The sequence below is a fragment of the Oncorhynchus kisutch genome, unplaced genomic scaffold (assembly GCF_002021735.2).
Source record: "Oncorhynchus kisutch isolate 150728-3 unplaced genomic scaffold, Okis_V2 scaffold4027, whole genome shotgun sequence".
NCBI lineage: Eukaryota > Metazoa > Chordata > Actinopteri > Salmoniformes > Salmonidae > Oncorhynchus > Oncorhynchus kisutch.
In genome coordinates, this window is record NW_022265972.1 from 252,153 (window position 1) to 276,209 (window position 24,057).

The window sequence follows — 24,057 nt, forward strand, 5'->3', positions numbered from 1 at the left end:
AACGTTTCAAAATGCTGGAACTAAAAGTGACCCAGCCAGGCGTGAACAGCACAGGTGCGCACCATAGATAAATTGCCCAAGGCTGAATTCAATCTTCATAACACCAAAGTGGGCGTCATAGGCCTATAAAAAGGTCATTGTAAGTGTAACCTGTTATAAGACTATCCAAAGGAAAAACACAATGAAGGTATTTGTTAGCAGAACAACGAAGAAACCCTTCAGAGAGCAGAAGAGGAAAAACAAGGCCTACTCCACCTTCATCTACAGGATCCGGAGAGAGGTTGGAAATAATGGGCCACATTTGGCATTACTTAAAGCTATTTGGTGTAAATTAATGTCACAGGGCTCGCCAACCCTATTCCTGGAGCGCTACCCTGCTGTAGGTATTCGATCCAACCTCTGTAACTAACCTGATGAAATGTATCAACAAGCTAATTATTAGATTCGGGTGCGTTAGATTTAGGTTTGGAACAGAAACTTACAGGACTTATTTTTTATTTTAATTACAGGGTGACTGCATCCCCACCATGGACCGTTTATTGGTGAACGAGTCTACCTGCCCACGGAGGGTGCTGGTCCTTCTGGTCGGCTCCGAGGCCGCCCGCCTGTCACGGCTCAACAGGAGGAAAGTCATCACCCAACTAGAGGTCCACACTGCCATGGCATGGCTGAGACAAGGGAGAAAACATGCCAGGCAACCGGGCGCCTGAATGCTCTTATGAACGCTTTGAATTTTATGTATATTTAATAAAGATGTCCTGTTTTTACTCATCGTGTTGTCATTCCAGCAAATCAATGCACCACTAAATGTTTAAAACCAGTTGCGCACCTGAAGGCTGTATAATTGAATGTTAAAGCGGTATGCTCTCGCCTCTAATGGCGGGCCAATTACTTCGAGGGGCGGGGAAAGGCATGGCCATAATTGATGCATTTGCTTGTCTTGTCAGGGGCGCAGATGTGCGCCAAACTCAGTCAACCATAGCCGAACTCCGGCGCGTGGGGAAAGCTGAAATCAAATGGACCCTTTTGTTCCTCGCTGTGCGTGACGCCCACTCAAAACACGCGTGTTGCTTAAGGAAGTAGAAGCGTACACCATGTACAAGACTCTCTTTGGCGTAGACTCTACTGCGGCACAACCAAACATCTTTATCAACCTAACCGGTGTCCAGGAGGAACAGGCGTGTTCCTAGATGAGCTGGGTAGTCTTGGACTTGTCGCAGGGTAAGTCATTTACTGGCAATATAGGCTATTGGTCACTGAATCAGCTGTTGCATCCTGTGTAGGGAATTTAATTACTATATTCACCTTTGCAGATTTAACATGTGAACAGCAACAGGTGTTTGTCTCGTGCAGATCAATGGGCATACTACAGTGACGCATGCAGGATGAATTAGTTTATGCGACATGTTTAATTTAATAGAGTACAATTATGTGCGTATTTCGCCATTTGTTTGTGTTTTTCCCCCACCAAGAGCCGTTTGTCAAAGGAGATGCTGCTGGGGTATTGTAACAGAGGCTGAGAGCGAGGCGATGTTGGTTATTCATAGTTGATCCCAAAGGACTTTTTGTTTCACGCTGTATCAAACATGTGCCTCCATGGCAACCCATTACTGATTTTAACCAATTCACACGTGATCGTCAATTAGGCTTCAACTGGAGGCTTTTCAGCAGGGACAGCCTCAGTTACGACATCTCAAGATCTCAATTAAATGCACTATGTATACAAAATGTGTATGTGGACACAGCCTCAATTACGACATCTCAAGATCTCAATTAAATACACTATGTATACAAAATGTGTATGTGGACACCCCTTCAAATGACTGGATTTGCCTATTTCACCCACATCTGTTGCTGATGGGTGTATTAGGTCGAGCATCCAGCCTTGCAATCTCCATAGACAAACATGGGCAGTAGAATGGCCTTACTGGAGAGCTCAGTGACTTTCAACGTGGCACTGTTATAGGATGCCACCTTTGTCAGTACGTCACATTTCTGCCCTGCTAGAGCTTCCCCAGTCAACTGTAAGTGCTGTTAGTGTGAAGTGGAAACATCTAAGAGTAACAACGGCTCAGCCACGATGTGGTAGACCACATAAGCTCACAGAACAGTACCACCAAGTGTTGCAGTGTGTCGCGTGTAAAAATAGTCTGTCCTCGGTTGCAACGCTCACTATCGTGTTTCAAACGGCCTCTAGAAGCAACATCACAATAACTGTTTGTCGGGAGCTTCATGAAATGGGTTTCCATGGCCGAGCAGCCGCACACAAGCCTGAGATCACCATGCGCAATACCAAGTGTCAGCTGGAGCGGTGTAACCTTCGCTGCCATTGAACTCTGGAGTAGTGGAAACATGTTCTCTGGGTTGATGAATCACGCTTCACCATCTGGTAGTCCGATGGACAAATCTGGGTTTGGTGGATGCCAGGAGAACGCCACCTGCCCCAATACATAGTGCCAACTGTAAAGTTTGGTGGAGGATGAATAATGGTCTGGGGCTGTTTTTCATGGTTCTGGCTAGGCCCCTTAGTTCCAGTGAAGGGAAATATTAACGCTACAGCATACAATGACATTCTAGATTATTCTGTGCTTCCAATTTGATGGCTACAGTTTGGGGAAGGCACTTTCCTGTTTCAGCATGACAATGCCCCCATGCACAAAGCGAGGTCCATACAGAAATGGTTTGTCGAGATCGGTGTGGAAAAACTTGAGCCCTGACCTCAACCTCATCTAACACATTTGGGATGAATTGGAGCGCCGACTGCGAGCTAGGCCTAATCACCTAACATCAGTGCCCAACCTCACTAATGCTCTTGTGGTTAAATGGAAGCAAATCCCCTCAGCAATGTTCCAACATCGAGTGGAAATCATTCCCAGAAGAGTGGAGGTTGTTATAGCAGCAAAGCTGGGACCAACTCTATATTAATGCCTGTGATTTTGGTCATGTAGTGTACTTTTCACTTCCTCTCTCGTCTCCTTCTAAGAACCCATTGAAGGAGAAGGTTAGAGGGGAGGGACCACTGGCTTTCTCATCCAATGGGTTTTTAGGAGAGGGGATTCAAGGAGTATGCAACTTTTCTCTCTCTCTCGCCCTCTGTCTGCCTGTCTGACTCTCCCTCTCTGTTTCCATTCACAGACATACTGCCTTGCCCCTAACAGAATGGCCACAGACATACTGCCTTGCCCCTAACAGAATGGCCACAGACATACTGCCTTACCACTAACAGAATGGCCACAGACATACTGCCTTGCCCCTAACAGAATGGCCACAGACATACTGCCTTGCCCCTAACAGAATGGCCACAGACATACTGCCTTGCCCCTAACAGAATGGCCACAGACATACTGCCTTGCCCCTAACAGAATGGCCACAGACATACTGCCTTGCCCCTGACAGAATGGCCACAGACATACTGCCTTGCCCCTAACAGAATGGCCACAGACATACTGCCTTGCCCCTGACAGAATGGCCACAGACATACTGCCTTGCCCCTGACAGAATGGCCACAGACATACTGCCTTGCCCCTAACAGAATGGCCACAGACATAATATTACATAATACAGAACCCTTGGGTCACTGAGACCTGTGACTGTTGGACGTCTGTAGTGACTGTTGGACGTCTGTAGTGACTGTTGGACGCCTGTAGTGACGGCTGGACGCCTGTAGTGACGGCTGGACGCCTGTAGTGACGGCTGGACGCCTGTAGTGACGGCTGGACGCCTGTAGTGACTGTTGGACGTCTGTAGTGACGGCTGGACGCCTGTAGTGACGGCTGGACGCCTGTAGTGACGGCTGGACGCCTGTAGTGACTGTTGGACGTCTGTAGTGACTGCTGGACGCCTGTAGTAACTGTTGGACGCCTGTAGTGACTGTTGGACGCCTGTAGTGACTGTTGGACGCCTTCAGTGACTGTTGGACGCCTGCAGTGACTGTTGGACGCCTGCAGTGACTGCTGGACGCCTGTAGTGACTGCTGGACGCCTGTAGTGACTGCTGGACGCCTGTAGTGACTGCTGGACGCCTGTAGTGACTGCTGGACGCCTGTAGTGACTGTTGGACGCCTGCAGTGACTGCTGGACGCCTGCAGTGACTGCTGGACGCCTGTAGTGACTGCTGGACGCCTGTAGTGACTGTTGGACGCCTGCAGTGACTGTTGGACGCCTGTAGTGACTGCTGGACGCCTGTAGTGACTGTTGGACGCCTGCAGTGACTGTTGGACGCCTGCAGTGACTGCTGGACGCCTGCAGTGACTGTTGGACGCCTGCAGTGACTGCTGGACGCCTGCAGTGACTGCTGGACGCCTGCAGTGACTGTTGGACGCCTGCAGTGACTGCTGGACGCCTGTAGTGACTGCTGGACGCCTGTAGTGACCGCTGGACGCCTGTAGTGACTGTTGGACGCCTGTAGTGACTGTTGGACGCCTGCAGTGACTGCTGGACGCCTGTAGTGACTGCTGGACGCCTGTAGTGACTGCTGGACGCCTGTAGTGACTGTTGGACGCCTGTAGTGACTGCTGGACGCCTGTAGTGACTGTTGGACGCCTGCAGTGACTGTTGGACGCCTGCAGTGACTGCTGCAAAGCAGTGCGACACAAACATCAACAACACAGAGTTACAAGCGTACAGTCAATAACACAACAGAAAGAAAGAAAGTCTATATACAGTGTGTGCAAATGGCATGAGGAGGTATGGCAATAAATAGGCCATAGTAACGAAGTAATTACAATTTAGCAGATTAACACTGGAGTGATAGATGGCCAGATGATGGTGTGTAAGTAGTGATACTGGTGTGCAAAAGAGCAGCAAAGTAAATAAAAACAATATGGGGATGAGGTAGGTAGATTGGGTGGGCTATTTACAGATGGACTATGTACAGCTGCAGCGATCGGTTAGCAGCTCAGATAGCTGATGTTTAAAGTTAGTGAGGGAAATGTACGTCTCCAGCTTCAGCAATTTTTTTTTTTGCAATTCGTTCCAGTCACTGGCAGCAGAGACCTGGAAGGAAAGGCGGCCAAAGGAGGTGTTGGCTTTGGGGATGACCAGTGAGATATACGAGGCGACTGTAGTGACTGCTGGACGCCTGTAGTGACTAGCATTATGGGATGTGGCACCTCCGTCACCACCGACAACAAGAGGAGGAGACTGACGACAGGTGAGACCGACTGGGGACAAGTGATGGCTCTGATTGTCTTCCCCCAGGACTCATGTAGCCTGGTCCCAGATCTGTTAAGGTTGGCATAGCAGAAAACTGTAGTTGGCAAGACAATACAAACAGATCTGGGACCAGGCTACATCTCGTAGATTGTGAATCCAGTGAATATACAGTTTGATCATAGAGCAAATATAAATCGTGTCGTTTTCCCTCCTACTGTAGTTGGATGTTTTCAAGATGTTGGTCAAATGTTCTGCTTTTCTTTGCCTTATTTCTTGACTTCTTCTTTTAGCTGACAAACTTGTTTAAATTAATTTACTCTGAAGGGATTTTCTACTTCTGATTCTCCCTTTCCTCCCTGGTGTGTTGTTAATTCTGCCTCTCCTCCTCTCCCTCTGAACTGGTTCACTATAAATGATGTTATTTAATCACTCCTCACTACAGACCAGATGGCCAAGAAAACTCCCAGCCCTGCACTGGGTAAGAGGCCTCCTCTCATGTCACCCCTATTGTCAGTCCTATTGGTCAACCTTACTGTATCATTGTGTCCTATTGGTCAACCTTACTGTATCATTGTGTCCTATTGGTCAATGCCCATGGTCATCCTGTGGCTTCATTAGTTTTAAATACTGCTAACTACCTGCAGGGGGCTGTTATTCAACTGTTATTTTATTCAGTACCGCTAACTACCTGCAGGGGGCTGTTATTTTATTCAGTACCGCAAACTACCTTCAGGGGGCTGTTATTTTATACAGTACCGCTAACTACCTGCAGGGGGCTGTTATTTTATTCAGTACCACTAACTACCTGCAGGGGGCTGTTATTTTATACAGTACCGCTAACTACCTGCAGGGGGCTGTTATTTTATTCAGTACCGCTAACTACCTGCAGGGGGCTGTTATAAAACAGCAACGTTATTAAACTGTTGTTTTATCTGGTCTTCCATCTCGTCCTCTCAGCTATGAAGGCAGCCATCCTGATCCAGCGCTGGTACAGACGTTACATCGCCAGGTTAGAGATGAGACAGCGATACACCTGGAACATCTTCCAGTCTATAGAGTATGCTGGGGAGCAGGACCAACTACAGGTAATGGAGACGGAACTCAGGTGGTTCAACCTTGTCTGAGACCTGAAGAGGCCTCGGCTTTAGCCCTGCAGGCCAACACAGTCTGTTAGTACTTGGCCATATGAAATACACCTGACTATGTTTCAATCTTCCTCAGCTCTCCAGTTTCTTCAGTTTCATGCTGGACAACTTCACTCAACTCAATGGGAATGGCCCAGGTAACTAACATGTTCTTATGTTTTCAGGAAAATTGTTGAACTGTCAGTTCCTAGCACAAAAAAAATGGAATGCCCATAATTATTTATAGACTGAACAAAAAAACGTCCCGATCCATTAATAGCCTTTGCCTAAAACATATTATGGTGAAGATGTTGCTTAGCAACCGCATCCACATGCTATTCTGTTTCCCTCTGCTGTGGTAATGTGGGATATTGTGTTCTTGTGACTGCTGCTGCCACAGCTGGGGCCTGCCTGTACACGTACAGACCAACACGTTGCTGCAGATCATTAGCCAGCCAGGGCCTTTAGGGTTGAAGACAACAGGAGACGATGCTCAGACCATCTTGCCTTTTTTTTTTACAAAATACAAGTTGTGTTTTAATTACAGTAGATACAGTATAGGTGATCTCTGTGGGTTTGGATCAGAGTAAATATGATAAACTGACTGGTTGTTTAGAGACGTGCTCTGAAGACAGACACGACCACTCCACAGATAGGGTCTGAGAGAGGTGTGGCTGCTGTCCTCTTCAATAACAACATCTGATGATGATGTCCTGCCTGTTTGTCTCCATAAAGGAGTGTCTGTGGCTGGACGTTAACCTACTGTAGCAGGCTGTTCCAGAGGAGTAAACAGGGATGCCCTGAACATGTATAAATGTGTTTGACATCCTGTTTTAGTGTGTTAATAAAGGTATATTGTATTTGATTCTATTCAGTTTGATTCTACTCTATTTAGAGTTGTAAAATTCCGGTAACCTACCTAAAATTCCCAGGTTTTCCAGAAATCCCGGTTGGAAGATTCCAGGAATCAGGAGGCAGTAAGCAGGAATACCGGGGGATTTGGGGGAAGTTACTGGAATTTTTAAACCCCCAACTCTATTCTATTAACCCTGTGTGTTCTATTCTATTAACCCTGTGTGTTCTATTCTATTAACCCTGTGTGTTCTATTATATTAACCCTGTGTGTTCTATTCTATTAACCCTGTGTGTTCTGTTATATTAACCCTGTGTGTTCTGTTCTATTAACCCTGTGTGTTCTGTTCTATTAACCCTGTGTGTTCTGTTCTATTAACCCTGTGTGTTCTATTCTATTAACCCTGTGTGTTCTATTCTATTAACCCTGTGTGTTCTATTCTATTAACCCTGTGTGTTCTATTCTATTAACCCTGTGTGTTCTATTCTATTAACCCTGTGTGTTATCTTCTAGTAACCCTGTGTGTTATCTTCTAGTAACCCTGTGTGTTCTCTTCTAGTAACCCTGTGTGTTCTATTCTATTAAACCTGTGTGTTCCATCATTCAGTTTGATTCTATTCTATTAGCCCTGTGTGTTCCATCCTCCAGTTTTATCTATTCTATTAACCCTGTGTGTTCCATCCTCCAGTTTGATCTATTCTATTAAACCTGTGTGTTCCATCATTCAGTTTGATTCTATTCTTAGCCCTGTGTGTTCCATCCTTCAGTTTGATTCTATTCTATTAACCCTGTGTGTTCCATCCTCCAGTTTGATCTATTCTATTAAACCTGTGTGTTCCATCCTCCATGTTGTCAGATCTGATCTCCCACCTGCTGGACCCAGTGGTTGACCCGTGGTCAGACAGAGAGAGACAGAACATGTATGAACAGATCACTGTTCCTGAGTCCTACAGCGGTCCTCACCTCACCTTCCCCCTCACCGTCTCTCACACCAACGCCCTGCTCTCTGCATTCAAAGAGCAACAGGTACCGTACCATTCAATTCAAACTGTATTTCCCCCACTGTGTGCTACAGGACCAGTATTCATAAAGCGTCTCAGAGTAGTAGTGCTGGTCTAGGATCAACTTCACTGTGTCCATATAATCATACTCATTATGATCTAAAAGGCACAAACTGATCCTAGATCAGGACTGCTTTCTGAATATGTGCCCAGGGAGTACAGGAGCTGTTGTGGACAGTATGACAGCTTAATGAATAATAACAGATCAGTAACCTATAGTCCTACCTGATGGTTCCTCTTCTTCCAGCCTCTCCACGGCAGATACATGCTGCAGTTGTTACACCAGACTAAGAAGCTCCTGAAACAGATGCCAAACGTCATTCACCTGTCCACACCCTACGCCAAGGAGATCACAATATGTGGTAGGTTGTTGATGTATTTTTAGTGATTGGATTGATATAGGTGATCAAAGCACTTTACACTGCATGTAGGAAACTAATCCACCACCCCAATATTGTTTTCAGTGCTGCTAACTATGTTGCCCAATATTGTGGTCAGTACTGCTAACTATGTTGCCCAATATTGTGGTCAGTACTGCTAACTATGTTGTCCAATATTGTGGTCAGTACTGCTAACTATGTTGCCCAATATTGTGGTCAGTACTGCTAACTATGTTGTCCAATATTTGACCATGTACTGTCTTGTACTTGTTGGTTAATTTCATTTAAAGGCCTTTAGCTTTTGGGGGGAGACCTGAGTATCCAGATGTCAAGTTGACTATCTAGTACACAACACTATCTAGTACACAACAACACAGGCTGACTGTCTGGTACACAATAACACTGTCTAGGACACAACACTGACTATCAGGACACAATAACACAACACTGACTATCTAGGACACAATAACACAACACTGACTGTCTAGTACACAACACTATCTAGTACACAATACTGACTATCTAGGACACAATAACACAACACTGACTATCTAGGACACAACACTGACTATCTAGTACACAATAACACAACACTGACTATCTAGTACACAATAACACAACACTGACTATCTAGTACACAATAACACAACACTGACTGTATAGGACACAATAACACAACACTGACTATCTAGTACACAATAACACAACACTGACTATCTAGGACACAACACTGACTATCTAGTACACAATAACACAACACTGACTGTCTAGGACACAACACTGACTGTCTAGTACACAATAACACAACACTGACTGTCTAGGACACAATAACACAACACTGACTGTCTAGGACACAATAACACAACACTGACTGTCTAGGACACAATAACACAACACTGACTGTCTAGTACACAATAACACAACACTGACTGTCTAGGACACAACACTGACTATCTAGTACACAATAACACAACACTGACTGTCTAGGACACAATAACACAACACTGACTATCTAGGACACGATAACACAACACTGACTGTATAGGACACAACACTGACTATCTAGGACACAATAACACAACACTGACTATCTAGTACACAATAACACAACACTGACTGTCTAGGACACAACACTGACTGTCTAGGACACAACACTGACTGTCTAGGACACAATAACACAACACTGACTATCTAGGACACAATAACACAACACTGACTATCTAGTACACAATAACACAACACTGACTGTCTAGGACACAACACTGACTATCTAGTACACAATAACACAACACTGACTGTCTAGGACACAACACTGACTATCTAGGACACAATAACACAACACTGACTATCTAGTACACAATAACACAACACTGACTGTCTAGGACACAACACTGACTATCTAGGACACAATAACACAACACTGACTATCTAGGACACAACACTGACTGTCTAGTACACAATAACACAACACTGACTGTCTAGTACACAATAACACAACACTGACTATCTAGGACACAATAACACAACACTGACTATCTAGGACACAATAACACAACACTGACTGTCTAGTACACAATAACACAACACTGACTGTCTAGTACACAATAACACAACACTGACTGTCTAGTACACAATAACACAACACTGACTGTCTAGTACACAATAACACAACACTGACTATCTAGTACACAATAACACAACACTGACTGTCTAGGACACAACACTGACTATCTAGGACACAATAACACAACACTGACTGTATAGGACATAACAGCCCCTCAGCTCCCAAAATAGAGCTCTTTCTCCCGGTTGTTTATCTACATAATGAAAAGACTGTTTCACCTCAATGGCCTCCTTCCCTGTAGTCAGAGACGCATCTCATCAAACTCAAGAATCCTTGAGACGAATGTTAAACACACACACAGAACATGAATGACTCATTTAATGTCGGAGAGCATGTTAATTAACTCTTGATTAACTCAGTTAACCAATTAACCCAGTCATGTTGGTTTCATATGCCATGGATGGTCTTATTTCTAGGAGGAAATGTGTCTACTACCTTTTTAAAATCTTCTAATGCTTGTAATTTTCTTCAGGAGATTTACATGGCCGTCTAGATGACTTGCTGCTCATATTCTACAAGGTTAGGCTCTTGACACGATACTGTACATGCCATAGTATACCTGTGACACTACACGAAGAGAAACAATGGCCTAGTTTCTCCATAATAATGATTCCATCTCTTTCAGAACGGCCTCCCCTCGGCAGAGACGCCGTACGTGTTCAACGGGGACTTCGTGGACCGAGGGAAGAAGTCTGTGGAGGTCATCATCCTGCTGTTTGCCTACCAGCTCCTCTACCCAGACCACATGACCCTGAACAGAGGCAACCACGAGGACCACATCATGAACCTCCGGTAGTTACACACACACACACACACAGACCACATGACCCTGAACAGAGGCAACCACGAGGACCACATCATGAACCTCCGGTAGTTACACACACACACACACACACACACACACACACACACACACACACACACACACACACACACACACACACACACACACACACACACACACACACAGACCACATGACCCTGAACAGAGGCAACCACGAAGGACCACATCATGAACCTCCGGTAGATACACACACACACACACACAGACCACATGACCCTGAACAGAGGCAACCACGAGGACCACCTCATGAACCTCCGGTAGATACACACACGCACACACACACACAGACCACATGACCCTGAACAGAGGCAACCACGAGGACCACCTCATGAACCTCCGGTAGATACACACACACACACACACACAACCACACACACACACACACACACACAGACCACATGACCCTGAACAGAGGCAACCACGAGGACCACCTCATGAACCCCCGGTAGATACAGACCACATGACCCTGAACAGAGGCAACCACGAAGGACCACATCATGAACCCCCGGTAGATACAGACCACATGACCCTGAACAGAGGCAACCACGAAGGACCACATCATGAACCAGATAGAGAAACACATTAGCATGTTCATTCTAATTGGTCCTCGACAAACCCCAGCTGTTTCACATATCTATTCAATTCTAGTACAAGCACACCTGTACAATGCTTCAGATACAAAATCCCAAAACCTTTTCAGTTTTTTTTACACACAAGAACATGCAGACAAGCACCACATTGCAGTATATTAACGCTGCTCTGCTTTCTGTTTTTCAGATATGGATTCACTAAAGAAGTTATGCAGAAGTACAAGGTAAAGTCCCCTTCACTGTTCACACCGGACCTATGTAGTTGTACTCACCGCCATCTAGTGGCAGCTTCTTGTCATGACCTCTCTCTCTCTCTCTCTCTCTCCTCTGCTGACATGTATCTCTCTCTCTCTCCTCTGCAGACATGTATCTCTCTCTCTCTCCTCTGCAGACATGTATATCTCTCTCTCTCCTCTGCAGACATGTATCTCTCTCTCTCTCTCTCCTCTGCAGACATGTATATCTCTCTCTCTCTCTCCTCTGCAGACATGTATATCTCTCTCTCTCTCTCCTCTGCAGACATGTATCTCTCTCTCTCTCTCTCCTCTGCAGACATGTATATCTCTCTCTCTCTCCTCTGCAGACATGTATATCTCTCTCTCTCTCCTCTGCAGACATGTATATCTCTCTCTCTCTCTCCTCTGCAGACATGTATATCTCTCTCTCTCTCTCTCCTCTGCAGACATGTATCTCTCTCTCTCTCTCTCTCTCTCCTCTGCAGACATGTATCTCTCTCTCTCTCTCCTCTGCAGACATGTATCTCTCTCTCTCTCTCTCTCCTCTGCAGACATGTATCTCTCTCTCTCTCTCTCTCCTCTGCAGACATGTATCTCTCTCTCTCTCTCTCTCTCCTCTGCAGACATGTATCTCTCTCTCTCTCTCTCCTCTGCAGACATGTATATCTCTCTCTCTCTCCTCTGCAGACATGTATATCTCTCTCTCTCTCTCCTCTGCAGACATGTATATCTCTCTCTCTCTCTCCTCTGCAGACATGTATATCTCTCTCTCTCTCTCTCCTCTGCAGACATGTATATCTCTCTCTCTCTCTCTCCTCTGCAGACATGTATCTCTCTCTCTCTCTCTCTCTCCTCTGCAGACATGTATCTCTCTCTCTCTCCTCTGCAGACATGTATCTCTCTCTCTCTCTCTCTCTCTCCTCTGCAGACATGTATCTCTCTCTCTCTCCTCTGCAGACATGTATCTCTCTCTCTCTCTCCTCTGCAGACATGTATCTCTCTCTCTCTCTCTCCTCTGCAGACATGTATATCTCTCTCTCTCTCCTCTGCAGACATGTATATCTCTCTCTCTCTCTCCTCTGCAGACATGTATATCTCTCTCTCTCTCTCCTCTGCAGACATGTATCTCTCTCTCTCTCTCTCCTCTGCAGACATGTATCTCTCTCTCTCTCTCTCTCTCCTCTGCAGACATGTATCTCTCTCTCTCTCTCTCCTCTGCAGACATGTATATCTCTCTCTCTCTCCTCTGCAGACATGTATATCTCTCTCTCTCTCTCCTCTGCAGACATGTATATCTCTCTCTCTCTCTCCTCTGCAGACATGTATATCTCTCTCTCTCTCTCTCCTCTGCAGACATGTATCTCTCTCTCTCTCTCTCCTCTGCAGACATGTATCTCTCTCTCTCTCTCTCTCCTCTGCAGACATGTATCTCTCTCTCTCTCTCTCCTCTGCAGACATGTATCTCTCTCTCTCTCTCTCCTCTGCAGACATGTATCTCTCTCTCTCTCTCTCTCTCTCTCTCTCTCCTCTGCAGACATGTATCTCTCTCTCTCCTCTGCAGACATGTATCTCTCTCTCTCTCTCTCTCCTCTGCAGACATGTATCTCTCTCTCTCTCTCTCTCTCCTCTGCAGACATGTATCTCTCTCTCTCTCTCTCCTCTGCAGACATGTATCTCTCTCTCTCTCTCTCCTCTGCAGACATGTATCTCTCTCTCTCTCTCTCCTCTGCAGACATGTATCTCTCTCTCTCTCTCTCCTCTGCAGACATGTATCTCTCTCTCTCTCTCTCCTCTGCAGACATGTATATCTCTCTCTCTCCTCTGCTGACATGTACACCTCTCTCTCTCTCTCCTCTGCAGACATGTATACCTCTCTCTCTCTCTCCCTCCTCTACAGACACATGGCAGGGACATCCTACTGCTGGTCCAGGATGTGTTCAGCCTCCTCCCCATAGCAACAGTCATCGATAACAAGGTGCTCATCGTCCATGGAGGAATATCAGACATGACGGACCTGGATTTCCTCAGCTCTATTGAGAGACACAAGGTGAAAACAGATTGTAAACATACAGGTCCTGTACGGTAGGTCCTGTACGGTAGGTCCTGGGTAGTAGGTCCTGTACTGTAGGTGTACGGTAGGTCCTGGGTAGTAGGTCCTGTACTGTAGGTCCTGTACTGTAGGTCCTGGGTAGTAGGTCCTGGGTAGTAGGTCCTGTATTGTAGGTCCTGTACTGTAGGTCCTGTGCGGTAGGTCCTGGGTAGTAGGTCCTGTACTGTAGGTCCTGTACTATAGGTCCTGTACTGTAGGTCCTGGGTAGTAGGTCCTGTACTGTAGGTCCTGTACTGTAGGTCCTGTACTGTAGGTCCTGTACGGTAGGTCCTGGGTAGTAGGTCCTGTACTAGGTCCGGTACTGTGGGTCCTGTACTGTAGGTCCTGTACTAGGTCCTGTACTGTAGGTCCTGTACGGTAGGTCCTGGGTAGTAGGTCCTGTACTGTAGGTCCTGGGTAGTAGGTCCTGTACTATAGGTCCTGTACTATAGGTCCTGTACTGTAGGTCCTGTACTGTAGGTCCTGGGTAGTAGGTCCTGGGTAGTAGGTCCTGTACTGTAGGTCCTGTACTGTAGGTCCTGTACTGTAGGTCCTGTACTATAGGTCCTGGGTACTAGGTCCTGTACTGTAGGTCCTGTACTATAGGTCCTGTACTAGGTCCTGTACTAGGTCCTGTACTGTAGGTCCTGGGTAGTAGGTCCTGTACTATAGGTCCTGTACTGTAGGTCCTGTACTGTAGGTCCTCTACTGTAGGTCCTGGGTACTAGGTCCTGTACTGTAGGTCCTGGGTACTAGGTCCTGTACTGTAGGTCCTGGGTACTAGGTCCTGTACTGTAGGTCCTGTACTGTAGGTCCTGGGTAGTAGGTCCTGTACTGTAGGTCCTGTACTGTAGGTCCTGTACTATAGGTCCTGGGTAGTAGGTCCTGTATGGTAGGTCCTGTATGGTAGGTCCTGTACGGTAGGTCCTGTACTGTAGGTCCTGTACTGTAGGTCCTGTACTGTAGGTCCTGTACTATAGGTCCTGGGTACTAGGTCCTGTACTAGGTCCTGTACTGTAGGTCCTGGGTAGTAGGTCCTGTACGGTAGGTCCTGTACTGTAGGTCCTGTACTGTAGGTCCTGGGTACTAGGTCCTGTACTGTAGGTCCTGTACTGTAGGTCCTGGGTACTAGGTCCTGTACTGTAGGTCCTGTACTGTAGGTCCTGTACTGTAGGTCCTGTACTGTAGGTCCTGGGTAGTAGGTCCTGTACTGTAGGTCCTGTACTGTAGGTCCTGGGTACTAGGTCCTGTACTGTAGGTCCTGTACTGTAGGTCCTGGGTACTAGGTCCTGTACTGTAGGTCCTGTACTGTAGGTCCTGGGTACTAGGTCCTGTACTGTAGGTCCTGGGTAGTAGGTCTTGTACTGTAGGTCCTGGGTAGTAGGTCCTGTACTGTAGGTCCTGTACTGTAGGTCCTGGGTAGTAGGTCCTGTACTGTAGGTCCTGGGTAGTAGGTCCTGTACTGTAGGTCCTGGGTAGTAGGTCCTGTACTGTAGGTCCTGTACTGTAGGTCCTGGGTACTAGGTCCTGTACTGTAGGTCCTGGGTAGTAGGTCCTGTACTGTAGGTCCTGTACTGTAGGTCCTGGGTAGTAGGTCCTGTACTGTAGGTCCTGTACTGTAGCTCCTGGGTAGTAGGTCCTGTACTGTAGGTCCTGTACTGTAGGTCCTGGGTACTAGGTCCTGTACCGTAGGTCCTGTACTGTAGGTCCTGGGTACTAGGTCCTGTACTGTAGGTCCTGGGTACTAGGTCCTGTACTGTAGGTCCTGTACTGTAGGTCCTGGGTACTAGGTCCTGTACTGTAGGTCCTGGGTACTAGGTCCTGTACTGTAGGTCCTGGGTACTAGGTCCTGTACTGTAGGTCCTGGGTACTAGGTCCTGTACTGTAGGTCCTGGGTACTAGGTCCTGTACTGTAGGTCCTGGGTAGTAGGTCCTGTACTGTAGGTCCTGGGTAGTAGCCTATGTTCTATTGAGAGAATCATATGACCTTGTTTTCTGTCAACAAAACAGTCGGCCATTTGGAACAACAAAGATTCCTCCTACTGTTCTCTAGCCTGCAATCCACACTGGCTGGGATAAAACTGAAGGACTGCCACTGGCTAGCCGGGCTAGTAGACAACAATTTTTACTGGCTCAGGTCCGAAATAAGTGCCATGAGATCTTTGAAAATATCCTTAACGGCAGGGATAGTTGGACACATTTTGGTCTGAAACGTACTAGCCTCGGGCTAGCAGACTGAGTGACATTCAGTCAGTGGGGATTCAAGATAACGGTACTCTCTTTCCTCTGTCTACTCATTGGCAGGTGAGATCTGCCCTGAGGCTTCCTAGGAGGAGTCTGAACCATCTGGAGGTGACTAGGAGTAGTAGACAGGTCAGTTCCTGATACAGTAGGATGGAGGTGACTAGGAGCAGTAGACAGGTCAGGTCCTGATACAGTAAGATGGAGGTGACTAGGAGCAGTAGTCAGGTCAGTTCCTGATACAGTAGGATGACTAGGAGCAGTAGTCAGGTCAGTTCCTGATAAGGTAGGATGGAGGTGACTAGGAGCAGTAGTCAGGTCAGTTCCTGATACAGTAGGATGGAGGTGACTAGGAGCAGTAGACAGGTCAGTTCCTGATACAGTAGGATGGAGGTGACTAGGAGCAGTAGACAGGTCAGTTCCTGATACAGTAGGATGGAGGTGACTAGGAGCAGTAGACAGGTCAGTTCCTGATACAGTAGGATAGAGGTGACTAGGAGCAGTAGTCAGGTCAGGTCCTGATACAGTAGGATGACTAGGAGCAGTAGACAGGTAAGGTCCTGATACAGTAGGATGGAGGTGACTAGGAGCAGTAGACAGGTCAGTTCCTGATACAGTAGGATGGAGGTGACTAGGAGCAGTAGACAGGTCAGTTCCTGATACAGTAGGATAGAGGTGACTAGGAGCAGTAGTCAGGTCAGTTCCTGATACAGTAGGATGGAGGTGACTAGGAGCATTAGTCAGGTCAGGTCCTGATACAGTAGGATGGAGGTGACTAGGAGCAGTAGACAGGTCAGTTCCTGATACAGTAGGATGGAGGTGACTAGGAGCAGTAGACAGGTCAGTTCCTGATACAGTAGGATGGAGGTGACTAGGAGCATTAGTCAGGTCAGGTCCTGATACAGTAGGATGGAGGAGACTAGGAGTAGTAGTCAGGTCAGGTCCTGATACAGTAGGATGGAGGTGACTAGGAGCAGTAGACAGGTCAGTTCCTGATACAGTAGGATGGAGGTGACTAGGAGCAGTAGACAGGTCAGTTCCTGATACAGTAGGATGACTAGGAGCAGTAGACAGGTCAGTTCCTGATACAGTAGGATGGAGGTGACTAGGAGCAGTAGACAGGTCAGTTCCTGATACAGTAGGATAGAGGTGACTAGGAGCAGTAGACAGGTCAGTTCCTGATACAGTAGGATAGAGGTGACTAGGAGCAGTAGTCAGGTCAGTTCCTGATACAGTAGGATGGAGGTGACTAGGAGCAGTAGACAGGTCAGTTCCTGATACAGTAGGAAGGAGGTGACTAGGAGCAGTAGACAGGTCAGTTCCTGATACAGTAGGATGGAGGTGACTAGGAGCAGTAGACAGGTCACATCCTGATACAGTAGGATGGAGGTGACTAGGAGCAGTAGACAGGTCAGTTCCTGATACAGTAGGATGACTAGGAGCAGTAGACAGGTCAGGTCCTGATACAGTAGGATGGAGGTGACTAGGAGCAGTAGACAGGTCAGTTCCTGATACAGTAGGATGACTAGGAGCAGTAGACCGGTAAGGTCCTGATACAGTAGGATGGAGGTGACTAGGAGCAGTAGACAGGTCACATCCTGATACAGTAGGATGGAGGTGACTAGGAGCAGTAGACAGGTCACATCCTGATACAGTAGGATGGAGGTGACTAGGAGCAGTAGACAGGTCACATCCTGATACAGTAGGATGGAGGTGACTAGGAGCAGTAGACAGGTCACATCCTGATACAGTAGGATGGAGGTGACTAGGAGCAGTAGACAGGTCACATCCTGATACAGTAGGATGGAGGAGACTAGGAGCAGTAGACAGGTCAGTTCCTGATACAGTAGGATGGAGGTGACTAGGAGCAGTAGACAGGTCAGGTCCTGATACAGTAGGATGACTAGGAGCAGTAGACAGGTCACATCCTGATACAGTAGGATGACTAGGAGCAGTAGACAGGTCACATCCTGATACAGTAGGATGGAGGTGACTAGGAGCAGTAGACAGGTCACATCCTGATACAGTAAGATGACTAGGACCAGTAGACAGGTCACATCCTGATACAGTAGGATGGAGGTGACTAGGAGCAGTAGACAGGTCACATCCTGATACAGTAGGATGACTAGGAGCAGTATTCAGGTCAGGTCCTGATACAGTAGGATGGAGGTGACTAGGAGCAGTAGACAGGTCACATCCTGATACAGTAGGATGACTAGGAGCAGTAGTCAGGTCAGGTCCTGATACAGTAGGATGGAGGTGACTAGGAGCAGTAGACAGGTCACATCCTGATACAGTAGGATGGAGGTGACTAGGAGCAGTAGACAGGTCACATCCTGATACAGTAGGATGGAGGTGACTAGGAGCAGTAGACAGGTCACATCCTGATACAGTAGGATGGAGGTGACTAGGAGCAGTAGACAGGTCACATCCTGATACAGTAGGATGGAGGTGACTAGGAGCAGTAGACAGGTCACATCCTGATACAGTAGGATGTTCAGTATTACATTGTGTTCTTGTTTTATTTTGTATATGTGTATTTTATTGACTATCAGCTGTAAAGTCTACAATCAGGGATAATAAATATTCTCTACTCTACTCAGGGCCAGCCAGAGAGCCCCCGGTGTAGGAGCAGGGGCCAGCCAGAGAGCCCCCGGTGTAGGAGCAGGGGCCAGCCAGAGAGCCCCCGGTGTAGGAGCAGGGGCCAGCCAGAGAGCCCCCGGTGTAGGAGCAGGGGCCAGCCAGAGAGCCCCCGGTGTAGGAGCAGGGGCCAGCCAGAGAGCCCCCGGTGTAGGAGCAGGGGTCAGGACCATGGCAACACCCCCAAGAAGAGACGTCACCTCACCAGACAGGGCAGCTCCTCCTCTTCCTCCTCATCCTCACTGTCCTCCCCCCGGGGGTCGTCCCGCCTCATTCTGTGCCGCTGCCTTTCTCCCAGCATGCTGAGCCCCACCAACAACCTCCAGGTGTTCTTCCTAATGATAATAATAATAATAACCAATAATAATAACAATATTAATAATATGATTATTGTTAGGTGCCCTTCCTGGACTCCTTCACCGCCCTCCCCGTCCGTCAGCCACCCAGGGAGGAGTTGGAGTGGAAACAGGTGAAAGCAGAGCGCCACCTACAGGCTGGAGGCCAAACCGCGGTGGTTCGGTGGATCAAGAAGATTATAAAATAGACTTGCAGAATTTGGCTTCCTGCTCTTTTCTCTTCCTAGTAAAGTTGATATATAGTTGAAAGTTATCCTGCATTCCGGTGGTAGTGACCATTCTGACTGTGTGTCGTTTTGAAGGTAGTAGATTTGCTGTGGAGCGACCCGAAGAGCCAGCCAGGCTGCAGTCCCAACACCTTCAGGGGAGGAGGCAGTTACTTCGGGCCAGACGTGACCAGACGCCTGCTGGAGAGACACGGCATGACTCTGCTGATCAGATCACATGAGTGTAAACAGGAGGGCTACGAACTCTGCCACGACGGACAGGTGATCTGTTAGGCCTGTTTATAATCTCCATTGAACAGGACTAGCTCTATAAGATATATGATGGCTAGCAGACAACAGGACTAGCTCTATAAGATATATGATGGCTAGCAGACAACAGGACTAGCTCTATAAGATATATGATGGCTAGCAGACAACAGGACGAGCTCTATAAGATATATGATGGCTAGCAGACAACAGGACTAGCTCTATAAGATATATGATGGCTAGCAGACAACAGGACGAGCTCTATAAGATATATGATGGCTAGCAGACAACAGGACTAGCTCTATAAGATATATGATGGCTAGCAGACAACAGGACTAGCTCTATAAGATATATGATGGCTAGCAGACAACAGGACTAGCTCTATAAGATATATGATGGCTAGCAGACAACAGGACTAGCTCTATAAGATATATGATGGCTAGCAGACAACAGGACTAGCTCTATAAGATATATGATAGTTAATGTGTCTGTATCTGGGTACCCCCCCATGGCTAGTAGACCACCTGACTCTAGTAGACCACCTGACTCTAGTAGACCACCTGACTCTAGTAGACCACCTGACTCTAGTAGACCACCCGACTCTAGTAGACCACCCGACTCTAGTAGACCACCCGACTCTAGTAGACCACCCGACTCTAGTAGACCACCCGACTCTAGTAGACCACCCGACTCTATAAGATCTAAGTGTATTTTGTTATTTCAGGTGATCACCATTTTCTCTGCGTCTAACTACTATGAGGAGGGTAGTAACCGTGGAGCTTACATTAAACTAGGCAGAGAGCTGGTCCCTCGCTTCTTCCAGTACCAGGTCAGCAGGAATACCAGGAAACTCACCCTGACTCAGAGGTAGGGGCTGGGGTGGAGGTGGAGGTAGGGGCTGGGGTGGAGGTGGAGGTAGGGGCTGGGGTGGAGGTGGAGTTGGAGGTAGGGACTGGGGTGGAGGTGGAGGTAGGGACTGGGGTGGAGGTAGGGACTGGGGTGGAGGTGGAGGTAGGGGCTGGGGTGGAGGTGGAGGTAGGGGCTGGGGTGGAGGTGGAGGTAGGGGCTGGGGTGGAGGTGGAGGTAGGGGCTGGGGTGGAGGTGGAGGTAGGGGCTGGGGTGGAGGTAGGGGCTGGGGTGGAGGTAGGGGCTGGGGTGGAGGTAGGGGCTGCGGTGGCGGTAGGGGGTGGAGGTAGGGGCTGGGGGTGGAGGTAGGGGCTGGGGGTGGAGGTAGGGGCTGGGGTGGAGGTGGAGGTAGGGGCTGGGGTGGAGGTGGAGGTAGGGGCTGGGGTGGAGGTGGAGGTAGGGGCTGGGGTGGAGGTAGGGGCTGGGGTGGAGGTAGGGGCTGGGGTGGAGGTAGGGGCTGCGGTGGCGGTAGGGGCTGGGGTGGAGGTGGAGGTAGGGGCTGGGTAGGAGGTGGAGGTAGGGGCTGGGTAGGAGGTGGAGGTAGGGGCTGGAGGTGGAGGTGGGGGCTGGGGGATCACGGTTCCTACTGGTCTCTACATACAGAGCGTGACAATGAGTTGATTATCGTGTGTGTCCGTCCGTCCGCAGGGTGAATGTGGCAGAGGGTTCGGCTGTAAGGGCTGTACAGGAGAAGCTGTTTTCCCACCGCTCAGAACTCATGGCTGCCTTTCAGCAGTATGACACAAGTAACAGTGGTAAGATATTTTGGCAATAACACCCAATAACGCCTGCCAGCTGTTAAAAAACAGACTCCTATGACATAGTCATGTTCTGAGATGTGTAGCCACCTGCCATACAGATCACCTGGAACCATCATTGTGTATCATTAGTGACTCTGCTGTGTCTGTTCCAGGCTGTATCTCTGTCTGTCAGTGAGTTAGACTGTCTGTTCCAGGCTGTATCTCTGTCTGTCAGTGAGTTAGACTGTCCGTTCCAGGCTGTATCTCTGTCTGTCAGTGAGTTAGACTGTCTGTTCCAGGCTGTATCTCTGTCTGTCAGTGAGTTAGACTGTCTGTTCCAGGCTGTATCTCTGTCTGTCAGTGAGTTAGACTGTCTGTTCCAGGCTGTATCTCTGTCTGTCAGTGAGTTAGACTGTCTGTTCCAGGCTGTATCTCTGTCTGTCAGTGAGTTAGACTGTCTGTTCCAGGCTGTATCTCTGTCTGTCAGTGAGTTAGACTGTCTGTTCCAGGCTGTATCTCTGTCTGTCAGTGAGTTAGACTGTCTGTTTCAGGCTGTATCTCTGTCAGTGAGTGGGCCCTGGTGGTGGAGTCAGTCGTGAGACTGGACCTGCCCTGGAGGACTCTGCGCCCGCGCCTGGCACGGCTGGCTCCAGATGGCAGCATCGACTACCAGTCCTGCTTCGAGGACATGGGCCCGGGACAACCCATACCCCAGGTCAGAACCAGGAAGAGACTGATCGATCAATTGATTGATTTTATTTGGCAATCAATAAAGCTGCTCCTTGCACTAAATGTCCCTCTGTGTTTTGTTCAGGTCACTCCAAACTTGGCTGAAACTCTTTACAGGTATCGAACAGACCTTGAGATTATCTTCAACATCATGGACAAAGACCACTCTGGTACACGTTACTCTGAGGATGACTATTACAGCTCATACGCCTGCTAGTTCACATCATGCTACATTAACCATTAGCTTGTTAGACAGAAAACCTTTTTAGTATTCCTTAGTTTCTCTCACTGTCTCTCCCCATCCAGGTCAGATATCCATCGAGGAGTTCCGTCAGACCTGGCATCTGTTTAGTGCTCACCTAGGTGTGGAAGTGGATGACCGGGCCATAGATGAACTGGCTAAGAGTATAGACTTCAACAAGGATGGTAGTATCGACTTCAACGAGTTCCTAGAGGCCTTCAGGGTGGTGCACAAACTGGATGTTAAGGACCAACAGCAGGGCTGAGAGAAACCTTGTTGTTGTGCTGAAGACTCACATTAGCTACCCGGGCAATGACTTGGCTTTAGCTCAGTGAGCCAACACTGGCAGCAGGGCTGAGAGAACTACAAAGACCAGCAGCTAGGTTGATAGAACTACAAAGACCAGTGACTAGGCTGAGAGAACTACAAAGACCAGCAGCTAGGCTGAGAGAACTACCAAGACTAGCAGCTAGGCTGAGAGAATTACAAAGACCAGCGGCTAGGCTGAGAGAACTACCAAGACCAGCGGCTAGGCTGAGAGAATTACAAAGACCAGCGGCTAGGCTGAGAGAACTACCAAGACCAGCAGCTAGGCTGAGAGAACTACCAAGACCAGCAGCTAGGCTGAGAGAACTACCAAGACCAGCAGCTAGGCTGAGAGAACTACCAAGATCAGCAGCTAGGCTGAGAGAACTACAAAGACCAGTGGCTACAAAGACAAGCTGCTAGGCTGAGAGAACTACAAAGACCAGCAGCTAGGTTGAGAGAACTACAAAGACCAGCGGCTACAAAGACCAGTGGCTAGGCTGAGAGAACTACAAAGACCAGCTGCTATGCTGAGAACTACAAAAAAACAGCCACTATGCTGAGCGAGAACTACAAAGACCAGCAGCAGGCTTGAGGGGAGCCATGCTCGCCTTGGCTTTAGCTCTGCAGGCTTAAACAGTCTTGTGGTCAACCATACACTCAGTGTAGCACATGCAGTTGCATGAGTCAGGAATATATCTAGGAGATGTGGTCACCCTTCTCCCTGTGGTGTAGAACATGTCTCAGAGGAGAACACACTACTCTCACCAGCTACTGATATGGAGGCGGACCAACACATGTGAGGTTTCTACAGACAACGCAGACAAGAGCTCCCCGCGACATGTCCTAGCTCTGCTCTGCAGACCAACAGCACTTTGCCCCATCTTTTCTAGGTCTGAGACAGGGCTGTAAACTCTGAGACCAGACTGCTACATCCTCTCTTCAGGGTCAAAGGTCCAATGCAGATGTTTTAATTTTAAAAAATCTCAATATTAAATCATGTCTGGGTAAGTACCTTACTGCGATTGTTTTTCATTAAAATGGTCAAAAAGAAACTAAAATAGCTTATTTTTAGCAAAGAGCTATTTCTCAAGCAAGAATTTAGCTATGACAGTCTGGGAGTGGTCTGGAAAACTGAAAATGATCTGTTATTGGCAGAGAGGTTTCGACGTCTTTCTTATTGGTCTATTAACTCATTTACTTCCTGGTGAGGTCACCAGGCAGGTCAAAACCATCCCACCAGAACAGGCTGAAATGTATTTTTAAACAACTCTTACACTTAAAAGGTCATTTATCGTAAATTTGACAGTATTATTCCAACCTCATAAAAGGCAGCGTGTAAAGTAAATGATCTGTTATTGGAAGAGAGGTTTCGACGTCTTTCTTATTGGTCTATTAACTCATTTACTTCCTGGTGTAAAGTGTTGGTCCCATGTTTCATGAAGCTGAAATAAACAATCCCACAAATGTT

General features: G+C 47.7%; 1 protein-coding gene across 7 annotated transcripts; it reads left to right on the forward strand.

Moving 5' to 3' along the window:
* Positions 1–24,057, forward strand: LOC109877570 (serine/threonine-protein phosphatase with EF-hands 1). Of its 7 annotated transcripts, none has more exons than XM_031821886.1 (22): positions 1–379; positions 510–1,221; positions 4,978–5,151; positions 5,596–5,631; positions 6,111–6,238; positions 6,375–6,435; positions 7,210–7,254; positions 7,987–8,156; positions 8,439–8,553; positions 10,668–10,714; positions 10,821–10,987; positions 11,817–11,853; positions 13,763–13,912; positions 16,259–16,327; positions 18,799–19,161; positions 19,233–19,304; positions 19,494–19,679; positions 20,389–20,531; positions 21,219–21,325; positions 21,862–22,025; positions 22,125–22,209; positions 22,346–24,057. In XM_031821886.1, the coding sequence occupies exons 3-22, from the start codon at positions 5,097–5,099 to the stop codon at positions 22,543–22,545; spliced, it is 2,400 nt and encodes a 799-aa protein (XP_031677746.1). In that variant the 5' UTR covers positions 1–379; positions 510–1,221; positions 4,978–5,096; the 3' UTR covers positions 22,546–24,057. The 7 variants fall into 7 exon arrangements, 6 of the variants coding, with proteins under 6 accessions (XP_031677746.1, XP_031677745.1, XP_031677749.1 ...); XM_031821885.1 differs by having other exon boundaries at positions 23–280; XR_004209532.1 differs by having other exon boundaries at positions 28–280; positions 20,389–20,493; positions 22,346–22,436.

What these genes read in the sequence shown, in the direction of transcription:
- LOC109877570 (XM_031821886.1), top strand. Translation starts at nt 5,097, where the DNA reads ATGGGATGTGGCACCTCCGTCACCACCGACAACAAGAGGAGGAGACTG. An exon ending in GGGAGCAGGACCAACTACAG is followed by an intron (nt 6,239 to 6,374) that starts GTAATGGAGACG and finishes AATCTTCCTCAG; the next exon opens with CTCTCCAGTTTCTTCAGTTT. An exon ending in AAACTCACCCTGACTCAGAG is followed by an intron (nt 20,532 to 21,218) that starts GTAGGGGCTGGG and finishes GTCCGTCCGCAG; the next exon opens with GGTGAATGTGGCAGAGGGTT.